At 37.1% G+C, this 17,500-nt stretch overlaps 1 protein-coding gene across 1 annotated transcript in view; it reads left to right on the forward strand.

Moving 5' to 3' along the window:
• The first annotated feature begins 2,933 nt into the window (after positions 1 to 2,933).
• The window catches only part of LOC113823353 (peptidyl-prolyl cis-trans isomerase G), a 14,839-nt gene continuing 272 nt past the window's right edge, over positions 2,934 to 17,500 (forward strand). The window contains exons 1-5 of the mRNA XM_027375981.2: positions 2,934 to 3,056; positions 8,068 to 10,586; positions 10,788 to 10,889; positions 11,602 to 11,781; positions 16,211 to 17,500. The exon at positions 16,211 to 17,500 is cut by the window's right edge and continues 272 nt beyond it. Of these exons, the coding sequence (XP_027231782.2) occupies positions 8,124 to 10,586; positions 10,788 to 10,889; positions 11,602 to 11,781; positions 16,211 to 16,291 (2,826 nt within the window). The 5' untranslated portion in view covers positions 2,934 to 3,056; positions 8,068 to 8,123 and the 3' untranslated portion in view covers positions 16,292 to 17,500. The remainder of the gene's footprint in view (positions 3,057 to 8,067; positions 10,587 to 10,787; positions 10,890 to 11,601; positions 11,782 to 16,210) is intronic.

The raw sequence follows: 17,500 nt of genomic DNA on the forward strand, positions 1-17,500 counted from the left end.
AGAGAGAGGGAGAGAGGGATAGAGAGAGAGAGAGAGAGAGAGAGAGAGAGAGAGAGAGAGAGAGAGAGAGAGAGAGAGAGAGAGAGAGAGAGAGAGAGAGAGAGAGAGAGAGAGGGAGAGAGAGAGGTGGGGAGGGAGAGAGAAGGAGATAGAGAGATTGATTTGATTTGAAAAAATACTGAGTAATTTACATGTCCTGTTAAAAAACAGGGAAAGATGTTCAAGCATCTACCTAATCTGGCTGAACTTACATTGACTCAAGAGCCAAAGTCAAACATTAAATATAGATGCCTGAAGGGCTGCACCTTAATGCTCGCCTTATTTGTTAACTCTCCAATGACTGAAAGAACACGTAGATATGATTTTACAAAAATGAACCGTGTTTCCTTAAGCCTTAGTGCTCCATTGTGGCACATTAAAATTCACTGTGGGCCACCTGTTGTCAGCTAATGATTTTCAAGTTCTGTTACATGTTGCAGAGGGGTAAACCGTTGTTCAAGGAGCATTGAAAACATGTTCTCCTGGAACTGTAGTTGCTGAGCGAATTGCTGCTGCCTAATGAGCATCATTTTTGTTCTATCTTCTGCTTCAACATGTGCAGTAGGTCCTGTCTTTCCTGTGGTGTGGGGGTCGGCGCTGGCACTGAAGCAGGTGCAGAAGCCGGAACTGCTGAGTTGTAGATGTCGAAAGCGATGTCGACGTCAAAGCAGGTTCTGAATACTATGCCAAGGAAGCAGGAGCAGACACTGGCATTAATGGGGCTGAAGCAGACCTTGAAGCTGGCGCTGGAGTAGGAGCTGATGCCGATAGTAAGGCCAGAGATACCGACTGTTTTCGTTCAGCATACCTCACCAGGTAATTTGTTTTCTCTGTCGTTTGGATAATATGCACATAATGGAGAGTTTGCATTATGGTCATGTCTGCAACTGACACATTTCCATATGTGATTTTTCGGTGCACTCCCTGCTCATGTGAGCGGCCGCGCATTACCTACAATGCGGCTGGTCGCGGGGCAAGCGCGTACCCCGTGCCCCCTTCTTGAACAGTTGGCGCAAAATGGGGGGAGTGATTTGGAGACAGCGCACCTGAAAGGTGCCATGCCCTCCACAGTTTTGATGGTTTGGGGTATTTTCTCCCCTTCATATGTGATGCTGAGTCGCTGTGTCATCCTATCATTAAACTGAATACGTTTAGCGTGTAGAATCTTTTCATCGTATTCCGTGATGTCATTGGTGTCAATTTCCCTTTGCCATAAGCTCTGCTTATTTCGCGGATTTCTCCTGCCACTCCGATAGTAGTTATACGGGTAAGAATTTCTTCCTTCTTACACCGTGCATAGATATTGTTTCGTCCTTTTTTAATTCTGGGACTCCTTTAGTCTTGTTAAATGGGACAATCTTCAGCACTTGAGACACCGAATGTTCTTTGTCCCCATTTGTCGCTAGCTTTGTATCCCTCTTGAAGTATGCACATAGATGACCGGGGGATACAAGTTCTGTAGACTCATTACTTAATTGTCTTTTTCTTTGTTCGTTTGTTGCCGGCATTTGTGTCACTTGCCGAGATGTCCGTCAACAAAGAGAAACGGACCTGGGTAGCCATTCAGTGGTGTTCTGAGGTCAGATCACTCGCCGAAATGTCGTCCACAAACTGACCTTACCTATTTGCTCTGGGTGCGGTCAGCGTAGAGAACGATCAGATTCTCCATATAACTACGTGTATCTAATAAAAAATCATTTTTCCAAATTCACTGTAAGTCGCTTTGGATCCTTATAGATATTTTATGAACATGGCCACGCACTCGTTCACTAGAAATCGAAAGGTCTTTGTAGGCCCCTTTGTCTAGGTGATTAGGCAGGCAGAGGTCACACTAGGTCACAGCAGGTCAAAAAGTACAAAAAATACGCCATCTCTCTGTGATGGTTGGTACGAGAGAGAGAGAGAGAGAGAGAGAAAGAGAGAGAGAGAGAGAGAGAGAGAGAGAGAGAGAGAGAGAGAGAGAGAGAGAGAGAGAGAGAGAGAGAGAGAGAGAGAGAGAATGATCGAGTTAAGACAGGAAGCGAGCTTGAGCGATGGGTCTTACCGCAGCACCAGAGAGCGCAACTTTCGTATTACATTCCTTATTTTATTCAAATCACAAGGTAATTTGTCATCTTTGAAAGAAAGGCATCCAGTGAAATTCATATTATTATTACGGTGTTTTCTTACTATTCATACACGTCTATTTTCCGTGATAGTTTAAACGAATTAAACAAGTCTACGTTTTAGGACTTGGCCAGCCGCAGTTGACTAAAAAAAAAAATCATTTGATATTACGTAGAGCCTTGCAGCTGATCTTACTGGGTGAAATAACCAAAGACACGTGTTAAACCGCATAGTTTTGCATTCTATGACTGATATCTCACATGTATTGTATATCACCTGTATTATAGGTAATGAAATCACGAAAAAAAACACATCTTGTATTTTTCTAAATAATAACCAATGCCGCTCCAGTTATGACCTATTTGACACTAAACGTCATATATGGTCTGCTTACCAAAATACATAGGGAAAACATGAAAAAATGACCCGTGTAACAGAGAAAAAAGTGTGTGTGTGTGGGGGGGGGAGCAATAACTATCACATTTTTATTCGCATTTTCTTAGACATTACTGGTTACTATAATTATAGTAACAATATCATAGAATATAATGTCAGAAATAAAATATTTGTGATTGAAAATCTGCACATGCAGACGGCGTATATGTACTAATAGTCATGAATTTTAAACCCCTCATTCCTATCTTTAAATACTCCTGAAGTAGCTATGTGAAATTCATATACCTACAAGATTTACGAATCAAAATCAAAGAATACTCACAATCTTTGTTCAAAACGAATAGAAAATAACTAACTAGCGCGCGAGCCTCATTCTCTGGTCCGCGCATGCGCAGAGGCCGCCGCCCGCCAGCACCACAACATTCGAAAACGTTGAGGTTGAAACAAACTTTGTGTGTGTGTTTTAATGTTGGATTTACGGATTTAACACCCGGGAAAATGCGACAATAAGTGAGGTAAGACCACATTGATGTATTGGACTTTAGTGAAAATGGAATGTTAAGGTATAAATATGTGTAATTGATCTTATATAAACGTTTTACGTGAATGACAAATCTTTGACCTCAAAATTCTGTGCGAGTAAATTTGCAGTAGTTTGAATTAGCCAATATAATTGATTTAAAAGTTTCTCTCTTATTCCCATTTTGTTCCTCCGATCTCTAACAGTAAATGTAGTTGCCTTATATTTATTTTGGCTGAAACTCAAAATAACAGGTGGCAATACGACAACAGAACTCATTCGAGAAATTCCTTGCTGTAGTGTTACGTGTCCGCTACTTACGGTGTGGTCTTACTCAGGGCATTTACTAATTACCTGGAATGGTTTTGATTAATTTTGGTTCATTGTGCCTCTGATGCTGGATGTGCAGTAAAGGGAAAGTGAAGTGAGACTGTAAAAACTAGTGGAAGCAAGTACTAAATGCTAATTAATATCTTCGCAGAGAAAGATATGTAACTGAAACATTTTGAATTATATGCCCATCAGAATGTAATTTGGTAAATGTTCAGAATACATTCACATAACTTGTCATAATGATGGTATCGATAACTGGTATCGATGGATTTCTCATACTCTATTTCCCACGTACATAGAAATTATGGCGTGGAACCTTCCCCCCACTAAGACCCACAGTCTTTGACCTGATAACAGGGGAAGGCATGAAAAGTACCAGGATAGTTGCTGGACAAAATATGAATAATATATGTAGAATCGGTCAGTATATAGTTTCATACCTTGGCAGTGTCTTGCCATGTTCACCCTACCTATTGAGCATATCTATCGTCCTGTGATTACTTGGGAAATTCTTTGTCTTCTCAGGCGAGGTTTGAGGGTTGACAGCCCTGTAGGGGGGTTGTTGGGGGCACAACCCATAGTGTTAGATAAGATAGGGATTTGTATTATGTATATTGTTATTAAAGTGATGTATTTGGTTTATATGATTCATATTTTACCCAGTAATATCCCTGGTATCTTTCATTCCCTCCCCTGCTATTGGAGCAAAGAATGTGGTGAGTTGGGGGGTTTTCATGGCAAGTATTTTACATATATTGGTAGTAGATGGTGAGAGAAATCCATTGATACCATTCTCATCATGACTGGGTATGTGAAGGTGTTCTGAATATTGACCAACAGGTCTTTACAGTATGAACTCACTCGCCAAAGACTAAATCTCTAACTCCATGTCAAAAAGTTTATTCATTATTCTTAGTTGCTGTGACTGGGTGTGCCTGAAGGGCAAGTTGATGGGGGGGCTTTGCCCCCTAACACCCTCTGGGAAACATTGTCTCTACCTCGGTATGCACAGCAAGATGGAGCTGAAACTCGGGAGCACCGAGTGGACTAAGGCTGAGCGGCACTTTCTGCAATATTTTTCCTTTATTTTTGGCGTTACCGTTCCTGTCTTCAAAATATATCTTGTATTGACTGCAACTCTTTGTTCTCTATAAGAATATTATATTCAATTTGCCCTACCTCAGTGCAGTCATACCCTAAAGATTAACCGACCAAAATGTATAAGTTGAATCCAGTCAGTTATGTCATATGCTAGGAGAAATTATATCTTCCTTATTTATGAGGGTTCTTCATGTGACATTAATGTTATTCAGCAAATAGTATTTTGATAGACATCCACAAGCAAGTTTTAAAACTTAAAGGGGTTGCTGAGCTATATATACCCACTTCCAAGTTGAAAAACATTCACATTGTTATACTCATTTGAGACGGAACCTGGATAACACAAGTAAATAGATATTAACATCTGAAAGTTTTGTGCCTGAATGCATAGCATTAAGAACTTTCACCTCAATGCATCAGCACAACATTATTTTCATTCAGAAGTCAGAGATTTCATTTGAGAGATAGCATTCTAACATCAGCTTGTTCTATTGAGCTTTCATTGATTTGATAAGTTTTTGTAAGCATAGCTTGCTAAAGTTTACATAGCAGCAGGAAAATTACCTAAAGATTTATTCTGTCATAGCAATTTTAGGTAAATATTCGGTCTATCACAACAGGACTCATAGACAAGTTTTAGTATTCCTCATATAGTTTGATGTGACCTATGGGGTTTGAATGGGGGAAATGGAGACAAAATGTATGAAGTGTATTTGATTTCTGCCAAATGTAAAAACAAAATGTAAACTGGTTAATTGTTTGATGATAAACCCAATTGTATTTCTATTGTATGTCTCACCAGCTTAGAACTGTTGATTACAATGCCCTGAGCAATAAGCAACATGAGACAATCCTTGCTTAGGATTAGCCTCTGATTTAAATTTTAGTTGTTGATCTATAGATGCATTGAATGTTTTCCTAACATGTGTTTTTGTTCTATGCAAATGCACATTAGTTAAAAGCAAATTCATATCAGTTGATTGTTTACCAGTGAAGGGTGAAGGTTGAAAGAGCTGCTGCAATTACCATATTTCTATGTCAAATTGGAGTGGAATAGGAAGGACTAGAGATAACCTTCTGAAATGGGGACAGGGGAACTCAGCTGTATCAATGTTTTCATCCAAACCAAACAATGGGACACATTTTCTGTGATTGTGAACTGAGTCCAAATGTCACCAACCAAGACCTACATGAAGCAAACCAAGATGCCCTGTATTGGCTGCAGTGCTGGCACAAGATATGATGATGTATCAAAGTGGACTGGACCATATTGTAAAGGGAATGTATACTAAGCTGCCAGTGCCTTTCCACCCTCCCTTAGTTGACAGCTGATGCCATTATACACTCACAACTGATTTGACTGGCTGACTATGAAAAGGGACTTTGCATTTGTAAAGCCTCTTATAATCTATTGGGTCCATTATTGCCTGTATTAGTCACATGAAACGGTTATAAAGATTTTCCACTTTCAGTGAAACCACAATGATATGATTAAAATCGTCTCTTTTAGTGTTGTGTCATAGCTTAGAGGAAGAGGAAGCATGATAGAAAGGGTCATTCATTGTTCATTATTTTCATCAGGCAATAAGTTTGATGTATTATGGCTGGGAGCTAAAATCCAGGCTTTAGGCTCATTTCAATAGTTATTTGTGGTTTGTAGGCACAGCCTACACAAAACCTACTGTCCATTGTCAAAACTCTTTCACACCTCATTGCAATGTTTTTATCTCATTTTCGGTGTACATGTTTTTTGTTTGTTTTTCACCATTTTCCAATGTCAATATTTGTCATTTGATAGGCTGTCTCAAGATTATGATTTAAGCTGTTATCCTTACACAGGATCCATAAGGTCCAGATCATCTCTCTGGATAGTCTGCAACTCTTGTGTAATAACAATAACAATAAGCAATATATTGTTATTTGTGTAATTTTAATATTTTATACTATTCCTGCCTGCTGGTCATGGCAGGCAGGAATTGAATTGTGAGCATGGAAATAGTGTGCTTCTTGGAGCTGATGCTCTTCCAGCTATGGGTTACAGATTGTACATTCCACCCTTGTTTACTGGTGTAAATAATTCTAGAGCCCCTTTCTAAATGCCCACAGAGTCAAAATATCCTTCAAGAGCTTTAGTGTCGAGTTAATCCTGTCTCTGTGGCATGCTGAATTTTTCATGACAACAAATTTCTGTCACCCCTAACTCTTAGCCGGAATGTTCCAAAATGGCATAATCCTGTCTCCTATTCTTCAGCCTGGAGTTAATGGATTAAAATGTAAATATTTTCTGAGACCATCTAGCAAATATTGACAATATTTGATATGTGGTATACCCTTCTCAAAAGTTTTTCTTTCTTTCTTTCTTTCTTTCTTTCTTTCTTTCTTTCTTTCTTTCTTTCTTTCTTTCTTTCTTTCTTTCTTTCTTTCTTTCTTTCTTTCTTTCTTTCTTTCTTTCTTTCTTGCTTTCTTTCTTGCTTTCTTTCTTGCTTTCTTTCTTTCTTGCTTTCTTTCTTGCTTTCTTGCTTTCTTTCTTTCTTCCTTCCTTCCTTTCTTCCTTCCTTCCTTCCTTCCTTCCTTCCTTCCTTCCTTCCTTCCTTCCTTCCTTCCTTCCTTCCTTCCTTCCTTTCCATCTAAAGAGCTTTAGCATAGTAGATTTGCTTATCCCAATCATGACAGGGCCAGAATTTTCTGTGTTGGAATTATTACACAACCGTTTAAATTTTCTGGCAGGGTTTGTGCTGCTATCAACTGCCCAACCCTCTTGCTGAGCGAATGAATTATGACATGTAGACAAGTAATACATGATTACGGGATGACTGCTATAGCTGTACCCATCAATGAGGGGTTAATTTACTCCCCAAAGTTTTCATTTGATTGTATACACGGTTGCTGGAAAGAGAAGTGCAGTGAGAGGAAATCTTCAGTGGAGCAGCAAATTCCAAAATGTTATGAAATACTGCTGTCTAGATTCATCATCTGTTTTATTTTTTATACTAATGTAGAACTATTCTGTAGTTTTACTGGAATTACATTTATTTAGTAATTAACAACGGTATAGGTACTTTAATTATTATAGTGTAATGTATTGGTTTGCCTGACTATAATAACTAGTTAGAAACTACAGTGAAGTAGAACTTTCCATTAGCAGTACTGTTATTCAATTGCTTATCATAGTTGTTGAATAAATATTTTTTATAAGGACCTATAATATCATAATTATTTAGTTTTTGATAATTAATTTGACTGTATTTGCTGTCTTATAGGAAGAATGTCAGTAAAAAAATAATTTTTTAATAAGTAAGAAATATAGATATACAATTACTTGAATAAACCTCCATTTGTCCCTTATTCTTAACTAGATTAAATTAATTGATTCCCATAATAAGCATATTATTTTTCATTTGTTTTAACCCTTCTCAGTAATACATTCTTAAGAATGGACAGTGAAAATGGTAAACATTATATTTTTTTATATTTTAATTTATACAGTTATGAAAATTCTTTTTAGTAGAGAAACGCTGCATTTGCAAGAAATATTGAGTTTAAGCCTCTCAAGCACAAAGTTTTTGTTTCAGATTCTGTGGCAGATTTTTTCTTCTAGTGTGACCTGCGAGGTACCAAGTGACTCATCATGGCTCCAGCCCAAAGACGAGGGCAGTCAACCCCCACACCAAAGGGAGTAATGTCTCCTGTTCTTCAGAGGAAGGTTTTATCCCAGCTGAGGTCCAATGGAAGAACACCTCAGTCTCTTGCCAAAAAAATAGAGGCAGATCTGATTACAGGAACCCCATCATCACCTATTATAGGTCGCAGGAAGCCTCTAGCTTCAAGAGTGGAACAGCAAAATAAAGAAAACAAAAATGTTATAAAAGAAAAAAATGCTGTACAGAATCCTTTATCATCCCCCTTGATGGAGAAGAATAATATTATGCATTTTAGTACTGTTGGCAAGAAACCAAATGCTGTAACACAAAGCCAGGCTAAAAGGAAGCTAGAAAGCAGCAAAGATGTAGATAAGGAGAACGTTACTGAAGCTCCAGTAAGGAAATCCACACGAGGGAAGAAAATACAGGGCTCCCATGTAGAGAAACCGGAGAAAAAAGATAACAAGAGCAAGGAGCAAAATATGACAGAAGGCATAAAGACTGTAACTAAAAGAAGAGGAAGAAAAGAAGTGCTAAAGGATTCTCCGCCTGCTTCAGCCACAGATAAAATTGCAGATCAGATCCCCGAACCAGATAAGGAAAATATAAATTCGGAGCCTTCAGCTCGACGTTCCACCAGGACTAGAGCAATGCAAGAAAAATCATCAGAAAACAAAACTGTTCCCAAAATTAACAAAGAAAATAAAGGTAAGACTAGAGGCCCTAGGAGTAGTGGAAAAAGGGCAAAGTCTGCAGTTGAGGAAACTGATCATGGGAATAAAGAAGAGATTGTTGTTCAAACTCTAGTAAAAAGATCTAGTGCCAGAAAGGCAAAGCCTGATGAAAAATCAGATGCAAACAAAGTCTCCCCCAGTACCTCAGAAGAAAGTGTCAACAAACTTGGAAGTAAAACAGTAACCAAAGGTACAGATACAGCAGCTAACAAAGGTAAACTTCGACAGAATATTGATGAAAGCAGAACACAAGAAGATGAAGTATCGCCAGTGAATAAAAGAGCAAAAGGAAGAAAGCTTCAGCCAGGAAAAAATGTTTCTTCCCCTCCAGTAAAGGGTAAGAAACCCCTTTCAGAAACACCCTCCCAGTCCAAGAAAATTACTAGAATCACGAAGGAACCTTCGGGAACTTCACCCAGCATTCCGGCTGGAAAAGCAGCAGAATCTCCAAATGAATCGTCAATATCAAGCAAACCCAAATTGCCTATCTGGAATACTTGGAGGAAGAAGAGTAAGACACCAACAGAAAAGAAAAGAAGATCTCTAAGGATTGGAGGAGATGTGTTTGAGTTTACTTTCAATGCTGATGAAGAGGGAATAACAAAGAAATCCAGAAGAAAGAGAACAAGACGTACAAAGCGAGAAAAACCTAAGCCTAGAACAAAGCCAACACTTCTGACTACAGATCCAAGTTGGCAGACGAGCATTCTAGCACCCAAATTTTGTAGACCTGTAGGGGAGGAGTCAACAAGGTTAAGTGGGAAAGAATCTATGAGAGAGGATGGAAATGAAAATTCTAGGATTAGAGAGAATGGAAAGGCAAGAGGCAATGAATCAGAAAGAACAAATGTTGCAGTAGAATATGATTATGATGATTATTTTGATACACATGATACTGAAGATGTATTTGAAGGATTTGAAGGAGAAACTGCAAGTTCATTTGTACCTGGTCCAGCAGGTTCTCCGGTAACTATGCCAATGGTATCGGCTAGTACACTACCTACTCCAGCCATATCAAAACACATGTCCAAATATATTGGAGGCTCATCAACTCCAAGGGTAGAGAATATGGTATCTTTGACTGTTGATGAACCACTGCCACCCAAAGAGGTCAAAGAAGATATTGCTGTGTGTTTTGGTTTTGATGATGAAATTGAGGTTGAGGAAAGTGGATTAAATCTTTCTCCAGTCCAGAGAACAGGCCAAAATTCACAACTCCAAATTACAAATATGACAGATAGCTTTATGTCATATTGCCAGCCACCTAATCAGTCTTCGGTCATGCCCTCCCGTTTTTCCTGGAGTCGTCTTCGCCCTGGTGTGAAAAGTTACTCGTCCATAAGTTGTTCAGCTAGCATGATAGCTCATGGTCGCAGCACAACCACAATGTCCGTTTCACAAATGTCCAATGTAAGTCAGAACTCAAGATCAAGAGTTAGGAAAGGTCCAAGAACCAAGCCTGTTGTCAAAAAGCCAACTGAAGCCAGTATTAACAGACCCAAGAGACAGGTTAACATAAAGAACAATGAAGAAAAAGAGCAGGAGACTGTTGGAAATGTGTCACTTCTTTTTGAAGAGGAAGAGGGTACAGAGCGCCAGCTGACACTGGATGAGATGTTACTCAATCAAGTCCCACAGAAGGAACAATTATCTTCATCTGGCCAAGAATATGATGCCAGGCAGCTAGGAAATTCACCGGAAAAATCATTTTCTAAGGTATTTTTCAGAAATCAAATACTTTAGATTTCTTTTCAGTATAAACCTGTATATCTTAAAAAGTTAATGAAAATCCATATTGTTGGCATTAGTCCTACATTTAATATCATAGAAGTACAAAAATGTGTCCTGCCATATTCACAGCTTAAAAGTATTTTTCAAAGTCAGATGTGTATATATATTAGAATTCTTGCTTTCCAGCCAGCAAGAAAATCTTATGACAGAGGAGTCTTAGAAGAAATAAGGAAGAAATTCGTAAAGGAATATGGAGGAGGGGATACAGCAACAGAAACAGAGGATGAGGTAAGTTTATAAAGAAATGTAAATATATAGACAAGGCAATGTTTCTTTGGAATGCAGAAATTTCAAGGTTTTGTCTATCTTCTTAATGCTTCTTATATACATCTGTGGATATTCATTTTTTATGAACTTTTGCAAGATGAGAATATTTTATACCATTCATATATAATTTTTTCTTGGTTCTGACCCCTCCAGTGCTCAAGTATCTACATCATTAAATTTTTTAAAACTTTCCTTTCTTTGCCTTCTTGAAACTGAGAACAGAAAGGGGCAAAAGAGTTATTTACATGGTAATCCTTTTATAAATTCAGTTACCATTTTTCTATAGGCCTATGCCCATAAACCTTGTAAGGACTTCTTATTGTATGATTTGCTTTTACTGTGATTATGATTATTATTGTTATGACTTATAACAACAATGTTATTACTGTGATAATGCTTATGTTGCTATCAGTATTGTTGTAAGAAATTATTGTTTCATAAAGACTGCATTGGAACTAACATTGAAAGCAAGTTCTGATTCATTTCTGTGATAGAAAAAGGCTGATCTGTTTAGTATATGAATTATATATATATTAGTATTGTAGCTGATTTCAGATCCCCCCCCACCCCCACCCCAAATAACCAAATCTGAGATTACAGAAAGGTATTCACCATCTTGAACAATTTTTCATATAGTTAGTTTAGCAGCTTAGTAATTATCTCTGGCCTACAGGATACCTCTCCTGAGAAGCCAAAGAGAAAGAAGAAGCCTCAGACAAAGAGGGCACCCAAGAAGAGCAAGAAAGTGGACGCTAATAGTTCACAGTCAAGCAATGACTCCTCGATATCGGACACATTCACTTCTGGCAAAGGAAAGGTCTTGAAGAAGAAAAAGAAAGTGAATAGTGTTTTTGTAAGTATTTCATGCTTTGTTGAGGGTAAATTGTTAACATCTTGAGGCATTTCTAAAATGCAGGCAATAAGGTATGTTAGTTGAATATATATTACTTATGTTTGTACACTGATATGAATTTGCCACCTGTATTTTTAACCATTATCATATATCAGAATTGTACACACATTCTGGCTAGATGAGAGTATTTCTTCACAAATTGAAGGTTTCATTTTGAGTCATAGTTTATAATTAGTAACAGTAACAAATGTAATATAAAATCCTCAGACTTTTTTAAATACACAGATATAAATATGATCTTTTCTGAGTAGATGAAAATATATTGGAATACAAATATCAACATATGTTATCAGAAGGCAGTCTTTTTCCCTTGGATTTTTTTGCTGGTATTTTAAGCCAATTCTTCTGGCCAAGCTAAAAATTGAAAGGCCTAATCTCCAGGATAGGCATAGACCTGGCAGTGTATGTGATTAACTGGTGTGTGGGTAATTGGTGTATTTGTTTCTATGCAGTATATGCATCAATAAATACCTGGATTGTGGCTTTGATACAAACAGGTATGAGGCCTCATTGCTATTTTATGGATTACATTACCAGCAAAGCATCTTGCCACAGAAGTAACGTACACATGGTAGAGAGTCTAACATCAGACTAAGATAATAACCCCTTGCTCCTTACATGCCCTGGCTGTTGTGGACAAAGTAGCGGGTATTATTGAATCACAACCATTCCTGCACTGTCGGCTCATTGGATGGAGGTTTCTCTCTGATAGTAGTGGCAACATTTCTGTGGAAGCAGTGAAAGGGAAGGTAAACCTTTCAAATTTTTATATTTTAAAAAATTATATCAAAATAAAGCTTTTAGGTGCTGAATGTCACAAACAAGGGAAACTGTTGATGTGCACCAACAACCCTGCAATCATATCCACTTGCCAAACTTTTTTACCCAGGGTTATTGGGTTAATAGAATGACATGTATCCCAAGTTTAAAATTTGTTTTGGAATTGGGTTTGTTTAAGAATGACATTTGGAAAAAGTGTGACCAATACAAATTTCTTTGTCTCAAGCTGATCTGAGGAGATAAGGGAGCTTTTCAATGGCACCAGATAAGTTTGATGTGCAAGTAGGGTTAACCTAATTGTCCTGGTTAGCATGACATGTCCACTGTAATTATAGTTTATTAATTTTGTTTACACAGAGGTGGCTTTATGACTGCTTAGTTGCCAAGGATTCAATAATAGGTCCTACCTGTCTTACCTGTTTAGCCATTTCCTTGATTTTTTTAAAGGTTTTATTTTTATTGTTATTAGTATTTTGAAAACATTATGATAATCATAATTTCAATAATGTGTCAATATGTGTCAATAGCATTAAAAAAAGACATTTTTTTTGTGTAAATTCAAGGAATGGAAAGCCTAAGAATTGACTTGGTGCTTGAACAATATTCATAAAGGAAACTAGTGCAGGGAACAGTACATAAATCCTAATGGTGGAAAAGATATTCCGTTCCTAAAAACAGAACAGAACAGAAAAAAAACATACAGTTATTCTTGCACATTACTGAAAGAAAGAAAGAAAAATAGAAAAAAATATATTTATATATTTATATATATACAGTTCTCTATACTTATTTTGTCGTTCTCTCAATAATGAATTAAGGCAAGCTATAAAGTCAGTTAGCTGACATTGTATCCTCACCCAATTTCACTAAGTTTTTTTTTACTAATTCTATTAATATTGATGCTGTTGTTATTATTATTATAGACTTTATAGTTATAATGTTAATAACTTTTACTAACAGCAATATAAGATACTGGAAGATACTTCTGAAAATCCAGGAAAAGGGTAAAACAGGTGAGAAGGTAGAATGCTACTTGTAATTAGCTTGCAAACACAGTAAACTAAAGTCACAGTGGGCATGGCATGTCTGTATATGCCTTCCCTGGTGGCAGCGGGTTAAATCAAAGGCAGAACACGACTGGATTTAAGAGATCATTATTATTTTCTGAAGTCTTTTTTCATGAATTGATCTCAAAGTAGAAGTAGATATGGTAAGTAAAGAAGACTTCCCCAGTGGAAAGGAAAGTCAACTCCCTGTTAACATGGTGCCTTTGCCTCACTATTGCCTCAAGATAGGTCCTGCTGTTTCTGTCTTTCACTTTTCATAGGCTTTTGTATGAAAAGATTGGTCTCTTTATCACCTCTGAACTTTAATGTGAAAGTTTGGAGTATAATACTAGAGTAGTTGGTTGATATGAAGCTAGTTATATCTAAGAATTAAACTGTGTATCACTGCTGCTACAACCCCCTTGGCCACACTTGATGTCTACTTAACCTATCCCAAATCATCTACTCAGGTAACTCCACCTCCAAAATGCACCCTATCTCCTTCTCCCTTATTACAAGTCTTCAGCCTTATTGCCCTTCCCATCACAGCACCCCATCACTCCACACTCCTCCTGTCCTCTCCTCCTGTCCTCTTTCTACACCTTTTTTTTTCTGTTCTCTTTCTCCTGTCTCCTCTACAACTCTTTCAAGTACTCTGTTTAACCCAGCCAAGTAGGATTGATTATCCCTGTACTCTGTAATACCTTACTTTTCCAACAATGCCTCAAAAACAAGTGAGCAAAATCACTTTCCGTAGCTGTGCCATTCATTCACACCTTTTCCCAAGTCCCAAGTCCAATGCACTGTCCACCCTGACCTCACTGGTAAACCCATTGCTGCTCAACCACACTCCTCATTTAACCCACTAACGACGGGTATCCCACATATGACACCCGAAAAAATAAACATTGCTGGGCGTCCCACCAGTGTGACAGAGTCCGGGCCAGCCCCGCGTGCCAATTTTGTAGCCACCCGGAATCTTTTATTTTCTGCTCCAAAATATACCGGCGTTAATTGCCTGGAATCTGGCGCTCCGATCCAGCATCACACTGGTGGGACGCCCGACAATGTTTACTTTTCTGGGTGTCTCGTATGTGGGACACCTGTCGTAAATGGGTTAAGGGGACCGTCCCTAAGAATCCCTTACTTGCTCTACTCATTTCATATAAAAAGATATTGGTTGGAGGCAACTCATAAATAATTTTTGTATAACAAAGAGTATATAATTGCGCTTCGTCGTATATAGTTTTAACATCAAAGTTCCACTTTTTTTTTTTCTTTCTTTTTTCTTTTTTCTTTTCATTGGTACATCTCAGGGGTTGCATTTTCCCCCCAATTACTCCCAAAAATACTTATGTTAGATCTATCCTGATTTTATATATTTTGGGGTTTATTATGCAGAAAATATAGCCTAATCAAGACGTGCAATTTTAAGCCATGGTGAATTCTCCTTTTAAGGCATGTCCAGATGAGGGAATGATTGGTGGGCATGCCTGAGAAATGATGTTAGAGGCAAGCAAGCTATGGGCTAAAAGCAGCTGTTTTGTGAGTAGCAGTTTGCTCACCTTGGATGCCACTTCTTGGGCATGTGTGCTGATCAGGCCTGCTCTCTGGATGTGTCTTTAGATTCAGGGTTAGAGAGAGTTGTAATAGATAGAAAAATAACAACAAAAATTCTCAACCTCTAAAAAGTTGTACACCCATTGCATGTAAATATATAGACATAATTATATGACATATTGACCCAGTTGGTTGCAGTTTTAAGTACAGTAGTCCACTGTGTTTTCTGTGATTTTCATTGCACATAGATAGCTTCTCAGGGATTTAGTCACCAATGAGGCAATTAATAGATGCTAGTGACTCATATGATTTTCCTATTCTGTGAATTTGTTTTTTTTTTCTTGTGTTATTTACTATTTCTATCCTGGTATATATGGTCCAAAATCCATTATTTGGCTTATTTGAGAGGCACCTCTCCTGGGTGTGTAGCTTGTAGGCTTGGTTCACATGAATGCTTGTAAGTGGTGTCAAGATTCTTTGTGTCCCCTTTGGAATCAAGTAATCTTTTTCTGCAGAAGCATTTTTAATATTTCAATATGGCATATTATTGTCATCCGAGTTTTGAGCCAAATTTTTCCATGATGGCATATTCCCATCACCTGGCCCTCAGCCAAATGTTCATAATGTGACAGTCACGCTACCTGGATTCAGTGGGGAAAGATCAGTAGTTATTATTATTATTGATATAATGATTATTATAGTACTGAAATACTTCTAATAAAAAGAAGAGAACCTTTCTGAAAATCAAGGTAAAGGGTAAACAGGCGAGATAGGTAGAAAAGACTAATAATTGACTCTTTGGTGACAAAGTACTTGTATCAGTTATTTCAAGGAAAGATATATCTTGGCATTGCAGTTTTGGCTTTGATGTAACTCACTTGAAATATTGGCAGTATATCCTGAATTACAAGATATACTAAAGAATAGTGTAGATGCAGTTGGTTCTTATGCTTGTACTAACTTTTTGTTATTGTCATTTTCAGGAGCGATCCATGGACGAATGGGCATCAGATTTAAATAGCCACTTCAGTGAAGTAGAAGACTGTGAGCTTGTGATATTGTAATCTGAAGCACAAGAAGTTTTGCTTAAGATAAGGGAATGATATGAAATACTTACTAAATTAAGTGCTGTATCAATATTGTGTTTGTAAAAAAAAGTTTTTGATAGTAGTATTCATAGCTTCATATTTTATAATGGATGGCTACTGCAATGTCTCTGTCAAATGTGCTTTAGTGTTTTGTTGTTTTTCTTCATTGATATTGAAAAGTCAAACAAAATCATTCTGAGTTGAGGCATTGTGGTATCATTTTTTCCATAGATGTACAAAGAGAAAATTAATTTTGTATACAGAGATAAGTGGCTTAACCTGTTTTTAGGCTTTCAGTATATAATTAATAGATCAATTACATTTTGTGTTATCAACAATTTATGATCTCGGCTAGTTCTCCATAGAAGGATTTTTTCCCAGTTTTATACTTTTTAGATATTCCATTTTGTTTCTGGTAAGCAGTATGACTTACAGATTTGGAAATGTCATCTCCAGCTGTACCTTAAACATATTTTAGGCTCCTTGTAACCTGTATCTTTTTATTGTACATACTTAACCTCATATATAAGCATAGGTATCTGGACTTCCTTTCGGGTTGCTTGCATGCAGTTCAGATCAGTAGAATATTGATAGTGAAATATCAAAAAAAGTTGTACTTTCTGCAGGGAGTGTATACATTAAACTAAAATTAGCTATTTGAAATATCTGAACAAATAATGTTTGTCAGTGTTAGTTATATTGAGATGTTGGTAAAAGTCATTGTATAGTTCTGTTGTGTGTTTTTGTTTTGGAGAAATATGCCAAAGTTTTTATTCTCAAGTGAAAAAAAAAGAAAAGAATGGAATTTTCTCATCTCCCAAATGAAAGAACAAACGCTTCTGCTAAAATTTAATAAATATTTTGTACCTGGTAAATATATTTAAAGTATATTTAAGAGTATTTTAAATATCCCAATAGGTAAGGTTATTTAAGGTACCTTATATAATTTTCTTAATTCAGTAAAAATAAGATGGACTCAAAGAGTAATATTTGTTTTTTGAATATATTTTGATCAAAGTAAAATTGAAGAAAAAGAATGTAAAATGTTTTTTCATTATTGTTTATTAAAGAAGGAATATGTATGAATATTATGATAATAACATTTTAATGTAAAGACCTTCAGGTACTTTTCAAGTAACACTAAGTCTGCCACCATGCTAGTGAATTTATATTTTTGTTCTAGCA

Source organism: Penaeus vannamei, chromosome 21 (genome assembly GCF_042767895.1).
Source record: "Penaeus vannamei isolate JL-2024 chromosome 21, ASM4276789v1, whole genome shotgun sequence".
Taxonomy (NCBI): Eukaryota; Metazoa; Arthropoda; class Malacostraca; order Decapoda; family Penaeidae; genus Penaeus; species Penaeus vannamei.